General features: G+C 39.0%; 1 protein-coding gene across 1 annotated transcript in view; it reads left to right on the top strand.

Annotated features, from left to right (window-relative positions):
- USH2A (Usher syndrome 2A (autosomal recessive, mild)) overlaps positions 1–17,861 on the top strand; it is an 802,205-nt gene that overhangs the window by 699,339 nt on the left and 85,005 nt on the right. The window contains exon 60 of the mRNA XM_011929421.1: positions 1,959–2,313. Within this exon, the coding sequence (XP_011784811.1) occupies positions 1,959–2,313 (355 nt within the window). The remainder of the gene's footprint in view (positions 1–1,958; positions 2,314–17,861) is intronic.

Genomic DNA, 17,861 nt, shown 5'->3' with positions numbered 1-17,861 from the left:
CCTTTCACTTGAAAAAAAGTATTGAACACTTACTGGGCTCAGATGTTGGGAACACAGAGATCACAATTCCTCCAGAACTTCGCTTTCTATCAAACCTGCATCATGATTTTACCTCTGGATGAGGAAATAACTGTTCCAAATGAAGTATCAGATATATAGGGCCATCTCAACAACTGACCATTCCATTTCTCTTACTTCTATATGTAATGCTATATATATTTAGTACCAAAAGAGTATGCATGTGGCCCTAGTTTTGTATCAACAAAATCTAAAGATTAGCCTAAACAATCCCATTCTCAGACAGTTGAAATAATTTTGGGATCATACTCTGCATTTTACCAGGTTTTAGGGGAGACATTTAAAAGGAATTTGACTTTTGTCCTTTAAAGATCTCTAAAGCAGGCCAGACATGGTGGCTCATGCCTGTAATCCCAGCACTTTGGAAGGCCAAGGTCAGAGGCTTGCTTGAGGAAAACCAGCCTGGGCAACATGGCAAGACCTCATCTCTACAAAAAAATTTCAAAAGTTAGCCAGGCCTAGTAGCACACATCTATAGTCCTGGCTACTCAGGAGACTGAGGCAGGAGGATCTCTTAAGCCCAGGAGTTTGAGGCTGCAGTTACATCAATGCACTCCAGCCTGAGTGACAGAGTGAGACCCAGTCTCAAAATAAATAAATAAATACATAAAATAAATAAATAAATAAAACAAAAAACTCTAAAACCAATTCCTATTATATTACTTATCATGTTATTTTCATTAATTTGCACATAGCTCCAGCTCCTCTACTCAGCTACCTATTCCTTTAGGTAAGGGGTGTGTTAATCTTTTTGTCCTTGTTTCTAATACAATGACGGGCATATAAAAGTGCTTAATAAAGTTGTTGATGTATAACAACAATAAATGTAGAAAAACAGTGGTCTTGATGTCTAAGAAACGATTGTCCATACTTTGAGAGGTTATGGTTTAAATAATGAAGAGAAAATTCAAATAAAGAGAAAGTAAATGGCATCAAAGAAGTGAATTTAAAATACTTTTTAAACATCCTGGGAACAAATGCAAAAGAGCACTGTGCTGCATGAGAGAAAATAGGAATTCTGGGCTTCCCTTTATAGTTATTCATCTTCCAGTATGCAAGTCTGGGCTTTTTCACACAGTAATTTTATGGTCCTAAGAGCCACAAAACGATCATCCTCAATGTGCAAACACTTTTGAAGTCTCTGCAACCATCATATTTGCTACTGTCCCATTAGCCACAAAAGTCTTATAGGCAAGCCCAGAGTGAGTTTAGGAGCATACTCGCTAAAGGCGTGGATACAGGGAAACAAACACATTGGGACCCCAGCTGCAATCCATTTACCACAGAAGGGTAAGGATTCCCAATAATATCAGCCTCTGCTAATTCTATATCCTGTGGTTCCAGGTGTGTAAAAAATAAAACCTCGATATAACTGCATGCATACATGCACACACACACACACACACACAGATCTAGAAAATACATAAAAATGCATTAATAATGCTTAATATATGCTTCTGTATTTTAAAAAACATTTAATTTTTTTTTGTATTGCATATGTTTTTTGTTATTCAGCAAAAACATCTGGAAGGTAATAAAATGTGATCATGGATGAGGTTTCACCTTTTGTGCTTTTTATATTTCTTCTGTATTTTCCATGTTTTCTATAAAGCATATGCACTCTTTTATAATCAGTCAAATATATGTGTGTGTGTGTGTGTGTGTGTGTGTGTGTGTGTGTGTGAACTACACTTTAAAAATCATAGGAGCTGGGCCACTGGAGTACTTCTCCATCTGGTTTTTCTTTATTATGACACCAGGAAGAAACAGCTGAAAAGTTGAGTTGATAACAAATTCTAAACAAAATTTTTTTACTCCATCTACAAACTTTGTTTTGAAGTGTGCAGCTGTCACTGGTTGCCTGCTTGGTTTCCTTTCAGACGCCCTGCTGGCATTGAAGAGGAGTCTCTTCTATTTATCTGGTCAGAAGGAGCCCTTGAATTTACGGATGAAGGAGACACCCTGAGACCTTTCACGCTCTATGAATATCGGGTCAGAGCCTGTAACTCCAAGGGTTCCGTGGAGAGTCTGTGGTCATTAACACGAACTCTGGAAGCCCCACCTCAAGATTTTCCAGCTCCTTGGGCTCAAGTCACCAGTGCTCATTCAGTTCTGTTGAATTGGACAAAGCCAGAATCTCCCAATGGCATTATCTCCCATTACTGTGTGGTCTACCAGGAGAAACCCAACGATCCAACATTTAACAGCCCTACCGTGCATGCTTTCACAGTGATGGTAAGACCCTTGAAAAAATAACAGACATGCGGATTATCTGGTTAATATGTTGAAATTAATTTTCTTATCCAACTTCTCATTTTTCTTCACTTAGGGCTTAAATATATGAACATCTTTCACATGTGAAAAGTTGTAATGTAGTCATGAGGATAAGATACTGAACTGAGTATGAGGAGTTTTGGGGACCAGTTTGTAGACCACAACTAATTTTGATTACCTCAAAACCAATAAATACATTTTATTTATTCATAAAATTGCCTGATTTCCATTTTCCATATTTACTAAATGAGAATTTTTTTTTTTTTTTTGAGACAGGCTTTCATTCTGCCACCCAGACTGGAGTGCAGTGGCGTGGTCTCAGCTCACCGCAGCCTCTGCCTCCTGGGTTCAAGCAATTCTCCTGCCTCAGCCTCCTGAGTAGCTGGGATTACAGGTGCCCACCACTGCCCAACTAATTTTTGTATTTTTAGTAGCGAGGGGGTTTCGCCATGTTGGCCAGGCTAGTCTTGAACTCCTGACCTCAAGTGATCTGCCTGCCTCAGCCTCCCAAAGTTCCAGGATTACAGGCATGAGCCACCACACCTGGCCTAAATGGGAATAATTTAGTTTCTTGATTTCCATTTTCCATATATACTAAATGGGAATAATGTAACGCTTTCCTCCATACCTCATAGAAATCAGGTTCAGATGAAATTACATAGAATTATATATACACATATATGTAGTATGTGTATATATGTATGTGTATGTATGTGTGTATGTATATATGTGTGTGTGTATATATATACATATATATATTTAAACATACACACACACAAAAAAAAAATTGCATGCACTAGAGCTTACTAATGATTTTTTTCAGGGATGGCCTCCTCTGGCCCATAAAACAACTTAACTCAGTTCACCTGATCAGCTAGTAGCTCCTGAGTGCTTCCTTTATGTACAACATAGCCTCATGGTCTATGGGAGATACAGAAACAGGATGGTCCTTGTCGCAGGGAGTGTTCTGTTTCATATTGCAGAGATTTAATTGCACATAAGGGGAAAAGAGGAAGAAGCGGTTGAGTACAGCCTATAATGTCCACTACACTGGGACTTAGATCCCAAACTCCACTATCTTCTAGCTTTAAACCACAGCACAAGAGAGAGTAACATCATATACCAAGTGTCAGGCAAGAAGTGCTCTGGGAGATCAGCTCTCAAACTGAAGATGCTTCATGGATAAGATTAAATTTTGTGGTCTTGGGAGTTAAATACAAATATGTATTAAATATGGAAAATCCTCAATAAGAACAAATAAGCAGACAAACTAAAGCATTCTTTAAGAAAAAAAAAAAGACTGTGTTTCTATGCTTTAAATCCTGGAAGGCCAATTTATATGAAGGTTATCTTATGGAGTATAACATTTATCAAAATATTTAAATTACAGTGAGCAAATATATTTTCAGAAAACTCTGGAAGAGCCTTTTGAATTAATAGTTTGAAGTACAATGTTTTCCCACTGTCTTCATGTTTAATTTTCTCATATGACTAAAAAATAAGCAATATGTAAATGAAAAGATCAGTTTTCATTTTTATCTGTTTCAGAATTAGTACTATATTTTTATTAGATAGTAAATTATATACTAGAGTCTTTTATATTACATCTTCTAGTTCTTCTAGTACCTATATTATGATAAGCACTAGAAGCAGTGTTCTTTTTTTTTTTTTTTGAAACGGAGTCTCGCTCTGTCGCCCAGGCTGGAGTGCAGTGACCGGATCCCAGCTCACTGCAAGCTCCGCCTCCCGGGTTTACGCCATTCTCCTGCCTCAGCCTCCCGAGTAGCTGGGACTACAGGGGCCCGCCACCTCGCCCGCCTAATTTTTTGTATGTTTTTTAGTAGAGACGGGGTTTCACCGTGTTAGCCAGGATGGTCTCGATCTCCTGACCTTGTGATCCACCCGTCTCGGCCTCCCAAAGTGCTGGGATTACAGACTTGAGCCACCGCGCCCGGCCTAGGAGCAGTGTTCTTAAGCGTAAAAGGTATTTTTTAGTGGATATGTGATCCAGGAGGAAGTTGGTTACTTCCCACCATATCTTTCAAACTCATGTTCTAAACTTTCACCCTTAAAGTAAAATGTTTATGAATATACTGAAACACCCTTGTTAATAGCTTTCTGAATGAGGCACCTTAATTTAAATATGCTTTTATTGAAGGCACCGGGATTGCAGTGATTAAACCTCTGATCTTTTAAAATACAACTTTCAGGGGTATGAGTCTAATAATCATTTAATCTCCTGAAATACTTCTGTTGGAATTCCCTTGTGGAATATCTTGTAAGTCATCCCTTCATAACCAGCTTCATTTTAAAACACAAGATTTAAAGTATATGATGAATCCATGGACTCTGTTCTTTATTTAATCTTCTAGGCTGTATTTTTATCACACTAAAAAGCTTCTGAAAAAGAGGCAAGCCTATGACCCCAAGCTTTAAGTGGCACAGGGCTCTTTGCACATGGGCCCTCCCTGACGTGGCCTTCATTTTGACAGTCCAGTAGTGGTGCACTCTTCTGTTTTCCCGAAGATGTTTTTTCTTGCAATGTCGAATAGAATAGCCAGAATAATTTTAAAAACAATACTTCTGTGTCCTATTTTTGAATGTGTATGTGTATATTCAAAGTGGTCTCCCAAAATCAAAACCTTTGGCTCTCAGAATTCCAAGAGAAGGCTTCATTAGATTCACTAAGAAAGATCCCACCTGATCTTTTCAAGCAAACAAGGACATCTTCCACAAAGCAGTCTGGGCAAGTATTCAGATCTTCTGGCCACTGGACCACGTTTTCAGGGCATCAGGGCCACTATGATTCTTTATGATATGACACCTTTGAAAGAAGTCATCCAGAAAATGAACTAGTGTTTCTGTATTTCAGTTAATTCCCACAGTCCCTGTGTAGGAGATTGTGTTCAATATTTTTGTTTAAAAGATATCTAGGCCGAGCGCTGTGGCCCATGCCTGTGATCCCAGCACTTTGGGAGACTGAGGCGGGCAGATCATGAGGTCAAGAGTTCGAGAACAGCCTGGCCCACATGGTGAAATCTTGTCTGTATTAAAAACAATATTTTTAGTATTTTTACTATTTGGAAGGCTGAGGCAGGAGAATTGCTTGAACCCAGGAGGCTGAGGTTGCAGTGAGCCAAGATCCTGCCACAGCACTCCAGCCTGGGAAACAGAGCAAGACTTCATTTCCAAAAAATGTAAAGGAAGTTCTATTACTTATCCAATGTTCTATACTCCTCACCATCACAGAAGAATGTGTCTTTTATCTCAGACAAATCCTTCCTCCTATAATTTAAGTCTACCTCCCTTTGTTCAGAGCAGCATGACTTCTCCATAGTAGCACAACGGGCCTTCAGGGACCAACAAATTATTGACAATTCCATCTGATTTGGCAAATAGTCATTGAGTACTATATTCAATATGTCAACATTTAATACCAAACTTAACTATGTTTTTGAAGTCTACTATGAGACTTGGCCCTTGAGCAGAGCAGAGACTGTGAGGAAAAATGAGTGATTAGTTCTGAGGCACAGGCTGTTACTGTTGGGCATTCTGGGTTTTTAAGCTTCTTACAGATGCGTTTCTGCTGCCCATGTTTAGAAGACCCCATTTCATTTTAATTTTTATATAAACTTAATGGGTCCCAGTGAAGTTTTGCTACCTGGCTATATTGCATAGTGGTGAAATCTGGGCTTTTAGTGGAACCGTCGCACAAATAACATACATCATACCCATTAAGTCGTTTATCATCCCTCACCCCGCTCCCTCCCTCCCTCCCACCCTTCCAAGTCTCCAGTGTCTATTATTCCACACCCTATGTCCATGTGTACACATTATGTAGTCGTACTTACAAGTGAGAACATGCAGTATTTGACTTTCTGTGTCTGAGTTATTTCCTGAGGATAATGGCCTATATAGTTCTATCCATGTTGCTGCAAAAGACATGATTTCATTATCTTTTATGGCTGAGTAGTATTCTACAGTGTGTGTGTGTGTGTGTGTATGTGTGTGTGTGTATGCATGTATATATTCATATATATAATTATATTCTATGGTATGTAAAATTATTCCTATTTAGTAAATATGGAAAATGGAAATAGAAATCAGGAGATATATACATATAGGTAGGTAGGTAGGTAGGTAGATAGATAGATAGATAGATAGATAGATAGATAGATAGATAGACAGATAGATAGATATGTATATCACATTCTCTTTATGCAGTCATCCATTGATGAACCCTTAGTTTGATTCAGTACCTTTTCTATTGTGAATAGTGCTGTAATAAACATACAAATGCAGGTATCTTTTTTAATATAATGATTTATTTTCCTCTAGGTAGATGCCCAGCAGTGAGATTGCTGCTGGATTGAAGGGTAATTCTACTTTTAGTTCTTTGAGAAATCTCTATATCGTTGTCCATAGGGGTTGTAGAAGACTCCATTTTAAATCACTTTCCAAGTACTTTCCTAGATGTACTTACTATTTACCTAATTTCTGCAGCAGCTAAACAACTTTCCTGTCTTCTTTCCTTTCTGTGCCTGCTGTAGGAAATTTTTCAAGTTTTTGTTTATTGGCCACTCTGGCTAAAATTCTTCAGGGCAAAAGAACTACAGTGCCTTCTCCATTAATGAGGCACAGAATCCGTCCCCACAATTGCAGGATTGCAATTCAGTCCACAGACTCATAAGAGGTACTGCTAATGCAATTAGCATTAGCTAATGCATTAGTCCCTTGTTTATTAAGATCTCATGTCTGCCCAAGAGGCCACCAATAAATTGCCCATGTTGTGGTGCCATCACTAGCTTGCCCCACGGTCCCCCCAGAGTTGTTTATAGACAGGTGGATGTTGCTGAGAGAGCCACATAAGACAGGTGCAATGGAGGCATGAATTCTGCTTGTGGTGGCAGTGGATGGAGAACTGGCAGTGGGGGCCCTCCATGGGGGTGAGAAGCGTATGTGTTGGCAGGAACAACAGCAGCGGCAGCAGCAGCAGAGGCAGCAGGAGCAGAGAAATGGAAAGAGTGTGGGTTTTAATGCATCACTAGCTGCTCTCCCAACCTCATGAAAAGTTTCACCTCCCTGCTCATCTCTATGTAGGTCTTTCTAAGGAAGAAAGAGGGAGATCAAGATTCTTGGGGTCTCTTTAGACCGATACCTTCCATTATTGAAAACAGCGTTAGTTAGAGGCCTTAAACTCCCTTCCCAATTAGCTCTGTGATGAATTGTGCAGTGTCAGGAAAGAAACTGTATTTAGCCTTGCTTGGCATGCAGGAGTTCCATGGTGGTATTTACAGGGAACACTCCTGGCAAGGTTGACGATATTGCTACCACCATTTGGGTTTGTTTGCTTTTTCTCACTGGCACCTGCCATTGTGCTGGCAGAAATAAATCTGAGAATTTGGGATTTTAAAGAAAAAGTGGTTTACCTATTATCTGTCCCCTAACTATATCCTTGCTTGTTACACGGGGTTATAAAATGTCAAGTCCAGATCATGCATTTGCCCAGTATTCTGAAAAATAAATGGTGCTTCACTCTGTGTAGAATCAAGCATAAGGTGCTGAGAAATAAGCAAATTATATGGGTCACTAAAAATTGGCTTCCAATCTGGGAATAAAATCCAGAATTACTAACTCTAGTTTCTAGATTCTAGCTGCCAGGCTTCCTTTCCCAATGTCAGGGAGGAGGTAGTCAAAATTTCCTCAAGGGTTTGTTTCCTATATCTTTATCATTAAGTAGATATGTGGCAAAAATAATAGCAATATAATAAAATAGATGTTTCACAATTGCCATGTTCTGAAGGGTGTGTAAGTAAATTGATAAATTTATTTTTAATCCCATTTTCATTTTGGCTTAGATAACATAAAATATTACTGCTCTTTACATATGATCTTAAATTAGTTGCAGCTCTTTTTAATTTGATGATTCTTAGCCTTTTCTCCCCAGACACATTTATTAGACAACAAAAATACTCTGGGAGACGTAGTTTTCCAAAAGGGCTCCTTTGGTGACTATCTTTCTAATGTGAAGAAAAATTTGGTAATAAAAATAATTACCATATTTCCTGTGTCGGTTCTATAAACTGAGATTTTCACATTTTATAATAAGAAATACCTGTGTCATTCTTTTATGTAAAAGATACAAAACATGGATGAGTAAATATCACACAAAACAATGAATGTTTGTTGGCATAACCCTTTTTTTTTTTAAAGAGACAGGGTCTTGCTCTATCACACAGGCTGCCATGCAGTGACACCATGATAGCTCACTGCAGCCTTGATGTCCTGAACTCAAGTGATCCACCCCACTCAGCCTCCCAAGTAGCTGGGACTACAGGTGCATGCCACCATGCCCAGCTAATTTCTTTTAATTTTTTCGTAGAGATTGTGTCTCGCTAAATTGCCCCAGCTGGTCTCAAATTCCTGGCCTCAAGAGATCCTCCCACTGTGGCATCCCCAAGTGTTAGAATTATAGGCGTGAGCCACTGCCCATGGCAAAACATTTTAGTTGTGATGGTATTTGGGGTTTAATATTAATGTTTCATTTACTTGCCTTACAAATTAGACTTTCAGACAAACATGTATTTGTCTGAAATTCATAAATACATATCAAGAATCTACCTTTTGCTCAACATTATTAGGGATGAAAACCATGTAAGTCTTTTTGAATTTTATGTAATTACTTCTTTGAAAGAGCCATATTTTTCTCCAACCACTTTATCCCAGCAAGCTCCATCAGGACTCCCTTGCTCACCCATCAGTAACATCTAAGGCAGGTTCCATGGTTTTCCAGTCACTTTTCAGTAACAAGGATCAGTGCAACTGGTGATCAAGGCTGATTTCAGGTGTTTTTTAAAAACTTCAGTCTAGGCCAGGGGCAATGGCTCATGCCTGTAATCTCAGCACTTTGGGAGGCCAAGGTGGGCGGATTACCTGAGGTCAGGCATTCAAGACCAGCCTGGCCAATGTGTTGAAATCTTGTCTCTAGTAAAAATACAAAAATTAGCCAGGCATGGTGGCTGGCGCCTGTAATTCCAGCTACTCGGGAGTCTGAGGCAGGGGAATTGCTTGAACCCGGGAGGCAGAGTCAAGATTGCCATTACACTCCAGCCTGGGTGACAGAGCAAGACTCTGTCTCAAACAACAACAACAACAACAAAAATTCCGGTCTAAATTAAAACCTGATTTGTTCTTAAGGATCTACAGTGGGGAAAGAGGGCATGGTCATTTTCCTCTTTCTTCAGTTCCCTCTTCTTCTCTTATTTATTTCCCCCAGGATCATGGCATAAAAAGAAAGAATTAGACAAAAAGGAACAGAGCTTTACTCAACAACGTTGCTGTAATTAATCTTCTATTAATTTTGAGGGAACAGATGCCTCATGGTGGGTTATATAGGGGTCCCCATAGGAAATTCTATGCCTCATAGTCCACTGATGTAGGCAATACACTCTCTGGCTAATTTCTTACTATTTGTTATTATCCAAGAGGTCCACTCTACAACCTTTTTGGCCTCTGGGGGCCCCTCTCCCAAGCAAGCAATATACTCTCTGACTAATTTCTTACTATTTGTTATTGTCCAAGAGATCTATCCTACAACCTTTTTGGCCTCTGGGGGCCCCTCTCCCAAGCAGGCAGCCAATATCAAGTCCTATCATGTTGACAAAACTCATTCCTTTCTTGGCACCCACTAGGACTGCAGAAAACTTTGGTTCCATCAAATAATGAAGGTACAGCTTGTCCAGTACTATATTCTCTGCTTGACCTATCATGCTGGATGAGACCTAGCCAGTCTCCCAACTTTGGAATTCATTGACTAAGACATAGGTTTTAGCTTAGGTGTTAGACTATTATCCCAAAACTCTGGGATCACTTAAGGATTACAGAAGACCCTTTCCACTCTAGTCATTGCATCAAAATTGTCCTATGAGTTTCATCAGTGCAGTAGGAAGCCTCTTGCCAAGACCAGACTGTTCATCTCACTTTTCTTGCAACACCGCCAGTTTCTTCAAGAGCTTCTCTTGGATATTCCTTGTCTGCCTTGAAAGGAGATTGTGGAGAAATCCCATTCCCTCCCTGAAGTGGGAAGGATATAACCAAAGTCTCTTTATTCTCCATTGAATCCCCTTCTTCATTTTATTTTTTTATGAACTTGGGTCTTCTCATATAGGTTGTCTACATAGATCTTCATAGGAAGATGGAGCTGTTTTTTCCATAAGTCCTGCAGTGATACATCTAGCTGTTCCAGTGGAGTTACTTACCACCTATTTTTGTAAAGTATACTCATTATTCTCCAATACAGTTCTATGTCACATCCTGTTATATAACTAAATGGACCTATTCTCTTTCTAGTTGTGCAAGCCAGATCATTTTTGAGTCCTCCCTCTTTCTTACTTCCATATCAGTTCTTCACTGAGTACTATTGATTCTATTTCCACACTATATCTTAAATCCTTCCACTTGAAGACATTAGGATCTTCACACACGTTAATCCCTCCTCCTGGAATGGTGGCTCATTCTATAATTCATCTGTCCTCATTCTTACTCGTCAAGTCTGAACTAAAATGTCATTTATCTCATAGGGCTGCTGCAATGACTAATAAATTAATGCATATGCAAAGTACCATAAATGGCAATATAAATAGACTATAAACCTTTAGCAGTCCTTCTATTTGAAAAAACAGAGACTGGAATAAATTAGCAAATGTAGATAAGGTTCTGGTCTGTCTAGGCAACTGTACTAATTTGGTCACGAGTGAAAAACCTTATGTTTTATGCATTTTAAGTGTTCCTCACCTTGCAACAAAACTCTGAGCTTGCAAATTTACATGTTTCCTGATACCACATTGTCAATTTCCATGTAATTTTCCAAATACTGGATTAGGTTCTATTTCCTTTCTAAACTGCCTGAAGCAAGAACATGCTTTTTTTTTTTTTTTTTTTTTTGTCTCCTGAGGTTTATTACAGTCTTATCCCTGGCCCCCCTGCCCCAACAACATCACATACCTGCCAGTATAAGAGCCCTCCTCAGCAGATTTCCACCCCATATGTAGTTCTGTTTACCTGCCATGACACTCTTAGGACCCTGCCCTTTCCCTTAGATCTGGGATTATATCAGCAGAACATCATGAGGTATTTTAGTCACACACACACTCACACTTCTCAAATCATACAAATGGATTATGCCAAATTGGCATCTACCTACTTCCCCTATGCCAAATAGTAGTTCATCAGTACATGAGGGACAGTTAGTTGGTGGGGAGACTGTTTGACCTGTGGGTCAAGTATGTTCCTATTTTCTGGCCTTTAACCAACTTGTAAGAAAACCCTCCTCAGACACCGAAGACTCCTGTGGAGCCTTGTCAAAAATGTGTGTGAAAGTAAAATGAATTAGTCCACATACTAACAGACCTGGGCCATAAATTCAGAATACATGCCATTTAGCAGAGACAGCAAGCTGTAAATGGCAGTGAAGGGCAGAAGTTAATTGAACTACTCTGCTCTTGTCACAAATGGAAAGTAGCCACTACCTGAAACAAGATGGCTGCCCCTGAAGTACCCTATTAGAGCCAAGAGATCATATCCTTAGCTCTGCAAGGGCTTATGGGTGAGGGGGAAATCATACACAGATGACCAATTTTTTTATGGTTCACAGCTGATCAAAGTGAAATTCAGCAGCTGTTCAGGACAAGTGACCACTGTAACGGCCGTAATATAACCTACTAAATAGAGAGGGAATTGCATTAGAGCAAGAGGTTAGCTGTGATTATCGGCAGGTGAGTGCTTTATTGAAGTTGAAAGACCATTAACATTGATAGAGTAATTATTTCAACTTGAAAGTAATTACCTTGATGGGTGATAACTTCTCTAGTGTTCCCAGATTTGATTGGGCCAAACAATTGTGAGCTCCTGAAGCCTAGAAAAATATTACAACAATACTGTGATTTTTAAATTACTGAAACCACTGTTGGAATATTCTAATTATGCCGAACAGTGAAAAGATTTTGCCTTACACAAGCTAGTGACCTCTCATGTAGAGAGAGACATTTGCTTTTTAATCCAAATGCAATGACCCACACCCACCACCTGTGAATACATATGTGATGGGTTTGCAAATGAATCTTTTTATCTCGATATAATTTTTAAGGTGAAACATCCTGTTAGTGCTGTGCCCATACTAAGCTAGAACTGTTGGCATTTTTGATCATATCTATGGACCGGAAGGCTCCAGAATGGCAACTATCTTCTATCTTTGTCACAGAGGGTTTAAATTTGCATAAATTAAATATTTTGATAATGACTACACACAAATTAGGATTTCTGGATGCCACGTATTTTGGATCCCAAATTTCAGATATTATCTAGTTACATAATTCAGTTGTTTCAATAACTTTCTCACCTGATGTTATGCAGCTCCACTACAAACACTCCATTGTCAGGGAATTTTCTGTTTACCTACACTGGACATCAGCAAACAAAATTAAAGTTGAAAACCAGGGCTATTGCTTCTCTGTAGTCTCATGAATATATGAAAATTGCAAGTTATTTGCAATTGAGGACCAAGACACATCAAATCTAATTCAGTAATCAAGACCAAGAAATACTGGGCCCTTCCATTAATCAGTTTTTCACCAAATTTCTCTTTTGAGAATCTACTTGGTCCAGAAGCTGTAACAGATACAAACAAATGAGAAATAGACTTTTCTCTCTGAAATTCATCATGTATTCGGAGAAACAATAAGAAAAGAGACAAATTACAATGTAATAAGCAATCATTTTGTCATGCATGATATTGATTGTACTTATAAATAGTTAAAAGGACCTAGGAGGACTCTAGCGCATACTCCTGATTCTAAACCCAGCACTCATTCTGTGGAACCACAAACCATTGACAGAACAAACACAGGCATCATGATTCTTAGTCATGTTGTCAGAAAAGATGAATGTGACATCACCTTAACGTTCCTGGATGATTCCGTAGACCTTTCTGTCATCTTGGCAGGGTTTGATCAGATGATCAGCCAATGAATGACTATCTTTTTGGCAGCACTTCCCAGGAGTTTCTTCTAATCAAAATCTCAGACTCTCCTAGGGGCAAAACAGGTTTCTACTTGTTGTCTAAGAGCCAATAAGGAATGTTTTACCAAGCAGTTAATGGGTTTCCTTCATCTCCCCATCTCGGCTCTGAATTCCTCTCCATAGACAAAGTCGTTTGGTCTCTCTTTCAGAAATTACCGTAGGGTAGAAATCTCCGCCAAGCCCAAAGACATTTGCCAACTGAAAAGTAATATAACAGGCTTGAATCTGATAAAAGAGCCAAGGATTGAGACAAAAACATACCACTTGGTAAAGTGATAAAAATTTATGAATTGAATTGTAAATCTTGCCATTAAGCCAACCAAAGAGTAGCGAAATCTGACCAATCTGACAGCACATCAGAGTTCTTAGCACAGCAGGCTCACCGTGTGTCATATACAGCCAGGCTAAAGATTGTATTAAGGACCCCCTTAGGTACTCTGAATTTAAAATAAGTGTAATAACTCATTTTTAAACATTTTATATGATACTTGAATTATTAAATATTCACATTACAAAATCAGAGTTTTAATCCATTCAAAAGAGTGCGTTGTCTAACACTGAAAGATAATGGTCATGTCTAGATAGTAAAATTACAGTATATTTTTAACGGATGTAAATGTTACTTTTTGACAAGACACAAGTAATGAATTTTATCGTACAAGTTCCTATTGGGTGATTATGATACAGAGTTTTATTTTTGCTAAAGCAATTACTAATGTCATGGCTGGATACCTGTGCCCATTAGTGGCTGGTTCTGTGTTTTTTTAGGATGGTTATTGATCTCTTGCTGAGCTGAGATTCAGGTTTTATGCCAGATAGCTTGATTAATGGGTTGGTTTCTATAAGTGGACTGAATGGGGATAGAAAGCAGGGGCAGCCTGCTCTGCCAACCCCAAATCCATCAAGACGCATAGCTCATTATGAAACAGTTATCAAGGATACATGAAAAATTAATTGGGCTCAGTTTGATTCTGAAAAGAATCGGCTTTCTACTTGGCGGACCCCCCCCCACCCTACTCTTTCCAGATGTTGTGCACCAGCCCCTAGAGAAACAGCAAAGGGAGATGTATTAATACATTGTATTGATTAGATCAAGACCCCTGACAGTTATTTGTAGAGATACCATCTGGCTGCTGTTCGAATTCCTTCACCAAAAACAGGACGTGACATGTTATTAATCTCAACTCTCTAAGTATAGACAGTTGCCTTTTCTGCTAAACCGCATTTTACCATTCCGTAGGAGATGGAGGCAGACCTGAAGGGTGCAGAAATTAAGGTTATTACACAAATTGAGCCATATGGTCCAAATATTTCAGCAAGAAAATTGCCAGGCAATAAAAATTGCTCCTGCCTTCCTAATGGTGTAAATTACAGTTTAACCATGGCTCTAATGATGTCCTTCTGCCGCGCTTAACTACTGTTACATGAAGGACATTGTTTTAAAAATATAAAAAACAAGTAAATGCCAGCAGCGTGTTTTACAATCTGTTAGTGTGTCATTAAGAACACTGTCAGAATTACATAAACATAATGGCAGGCAACCCAGCATACAAAGGAACTCATATGGAAATAGAAAGTGTCTTGAAAACTCTTCATTATCTCTGGAATGTCAAGAGCACCGTCCCCTCTGGAAGTTTTCCAGGGAGAAAAGCCCTGTCCATCTAGTGCTTTATTCTAATTCTCGTGTGTGTCCCAACAGCAGTGTTTTCTAAATCAAGTGTCACAACTCATAGTGTGCCTAAGTACACATCTGGTACCACAACCCTGTCCATGTAGAAAAAATGAAACAGATAAGGTGAGGAGAGAGCTAACGAATTCTAAACAAAATGATAGAAGTTAACTTTTTGAAGTATTTTTGTTTTTGGGGAAAAGAGTTAAGACTCCACTATCTTCCTTAATGATGACATCAAGAATTAAAAGCATAATTTCTATCCTCAGCAAACTAGCCCAGGAACAGAAAACCAAATACTGCGTGTTCTCACTTGTTAGTGGGAGCTGAACAATGAGAATACATGGACACAGGGAGGGGAACAACACACACTGGAGCCTATTAGGGGGGTGAGGGGAGGAAGAGCATCAGGATAAGTAGCTAATGCATGCTGGGCTTAATACCTAGGTGATGGGTTAATAGGTGCAGCAAACCACCATGGCACACGTTTACCTATGTAACAAACCCGTACATCCTGCATGTGTATCCTGGGACTTTAAATTAAATTAAATTTTAAAAGTATAATTTCTGCCATCTCACTATTTGGGGCATGATAATAAGAGGAAGCTTACTTAAGATAATCATAAATCTTTGGGAATTACAGTAAAGACCATTAATATTTGAGTAAGGCGTCAACCCTTCAAATATTTTTAGACCTATTACACCAAAAACACCTTGGCACTTAAAAATTCCATATAGGTCATATCAATGTTTTATTCTCTAAAATTGCAAAATTCTCCAACTTTTTGGTCTTCTAAGATGTTACAAACACAATTTGTTAAAGTAAAAGTCCAGATAAAAGTTTGTAGAAAAATTTGAAGGAAAAACTACTTTTAATTCCCAGTGGAGAGTTGCCTTATCTTTAAGCCCTTTTTTCTTCTCCATTTCCCCAAAGGGAAGAAGACCAGAGTATAATTTGTCCTTTAAACTAAAAAAGAAAAAGAGAGAGGGAAAAAACCTAGGAAACCAAAAAATTATTCTTTTGCATGCATGCACTAAAATTAATGAGAACCCATTAAGTTATTATTTCGTCATGGCACAAAGGGCAGGGCTAGCAATCTTTTGACTAGAGCATCCTCTGCCTGGAAAGCTCTGCCCCAGGCGTCCCCATGGTTGGCTCCCACACTTTCTTCTGGTCTTAACTGAAAAGTTACTATCACTAAAGCCTTACCTGACCTACTCAGCTGCAATTTCACTCCCCTCTCCCTCACACACACTTTCTATTCCTCTTCCCTGCTTTATTTTTCTCTTTAATATTTAGCTTTTACTTCTGGTTTCTTGCTAACCTATAATCATATTTCAGAGATTGTTTTTCAAATGCTTTGCTATGCTTCATATTTCACCTAAAAGGAAATCTGTATGTTCACAGCTAAATCAAACTGAGAAAGCATCATTTATATATTCCAATTCCAATTTATAAGCTGACAACTTCCACATAAAAAAAGTGTCCACATTGTGGACACTTCACACATGCCATCTTATTTCACCTCAATAACCAATCTGTGGAGTATTATTACCTAAATTTATTAATGAGGAAATGGAAACTCAGAGAGGTTAAGTAACATACCCAAGGTCACACAGCTAGCTGCAGAGTTGGGTTTTGATTGCAGCTCTCTCAGTGTCTAAAGCCTTTTCTTTCTGTTATCCAGTATTGCTTCTTGAGTTTCAGCCTAGAGGAACAATTGTTATTTATGAAAAGCTAAACATCAATGAAAGCCACAAATTATAGTTCAACAGGACAAAGAGATGCTACAGAGCTTGATATGATTCATTGCCTAGTATAAATACAGAAAACAATTGATAAAAGATTCAAACAATTAAAAGTTCACTTGGACTGGAAAAGTTCAGAGAAGGCTTTTGGGAGAGGTCTGTGCTTTGAACAGTTGGTGAAATTCAAATAGAAGAAAAGTAGAACAGACATTACCTTATTCAGGCAAAGAAACAGAAGCCTGGTTTTGCAACATCTGATGACAAGTCTCTGCTTCAGGAGGTCACGTGGGGACCATTTTTCCAATATGCCCCCATTAATTGGGCTGATATTAAAACAACTGATTTAAAAAATATATATACATATATATATCAAAATACTCCCAAGAGATGCCTAGCAAAGCTATTGAGTGAGGTGGTTAGCAGCATGGGTTGGGGTCAGGAAACATGGATTAGAGACTGGCTCTGGCTTTTTTTCTCATTGTGTGCCTTCAGGAGGTTATGCCTAACAGCGCACCCCTCAGAGAGGCAGCACCTCTTAGAGTCACAGGAACTGAGACAACACTCAGTAAATAGTGGCGAGTATGATTCAAAATAGGTTTTCAGAGAAGAAATCAGCACATGAAGATATCATGGTGTCATAGTGTGTTGACAGGGTCCTGTCTGGAGATACTACTCCAGAATTTCAAAAAAAGAAATTTCGGCCGGGCGCTGTGGCTCACGCCTGTAATCCCAGCACTTTGGGAAGCCGAGGTGGGCAGATCACCTGAGGTCGGGAGTTTGAGACCAGCCTGGTCAACATGGCGAAACCCCATCTCTACTAAAAATACAAAAAATAGCCAGGTATGGTGGTGATCACCTATAATCCCAGCTACTTGGGAGACTGAGGCAGGGAGAATTGCTTGAACTCAGGAGGTAGAGGTTGCAGTGTGCCGAGATCTGCCAGTGCACTCCAGCCTGCATGACAGAGCAAGACTCCATCAAAAAAAGGAAAGGAAAGGAAGGGGAGGGGAGGGGA

The sequence above is a fragment of the Colobus angolensis genome, unplaced genomic scaffold (genome assembly GCF_000951035.1).
Source record: "Colobus angolensis palliatus isolate OR3802 unplaced genomic scaffold, Cang.pa_1.0 Scaffold81, whole genome shotgun sequence".
NCBI classification, from domain to species: domain Eukaryota; kingdom Metazoa; phylum Chordata; class Mammalia; order Primates; family Cercopithecidae; genus Colobus; species Colobus angolensis.
Note: the sequence above shows the minus strand (reverse complement) of the source record. Positions and strands in the feature narration are given on the sequence as shown.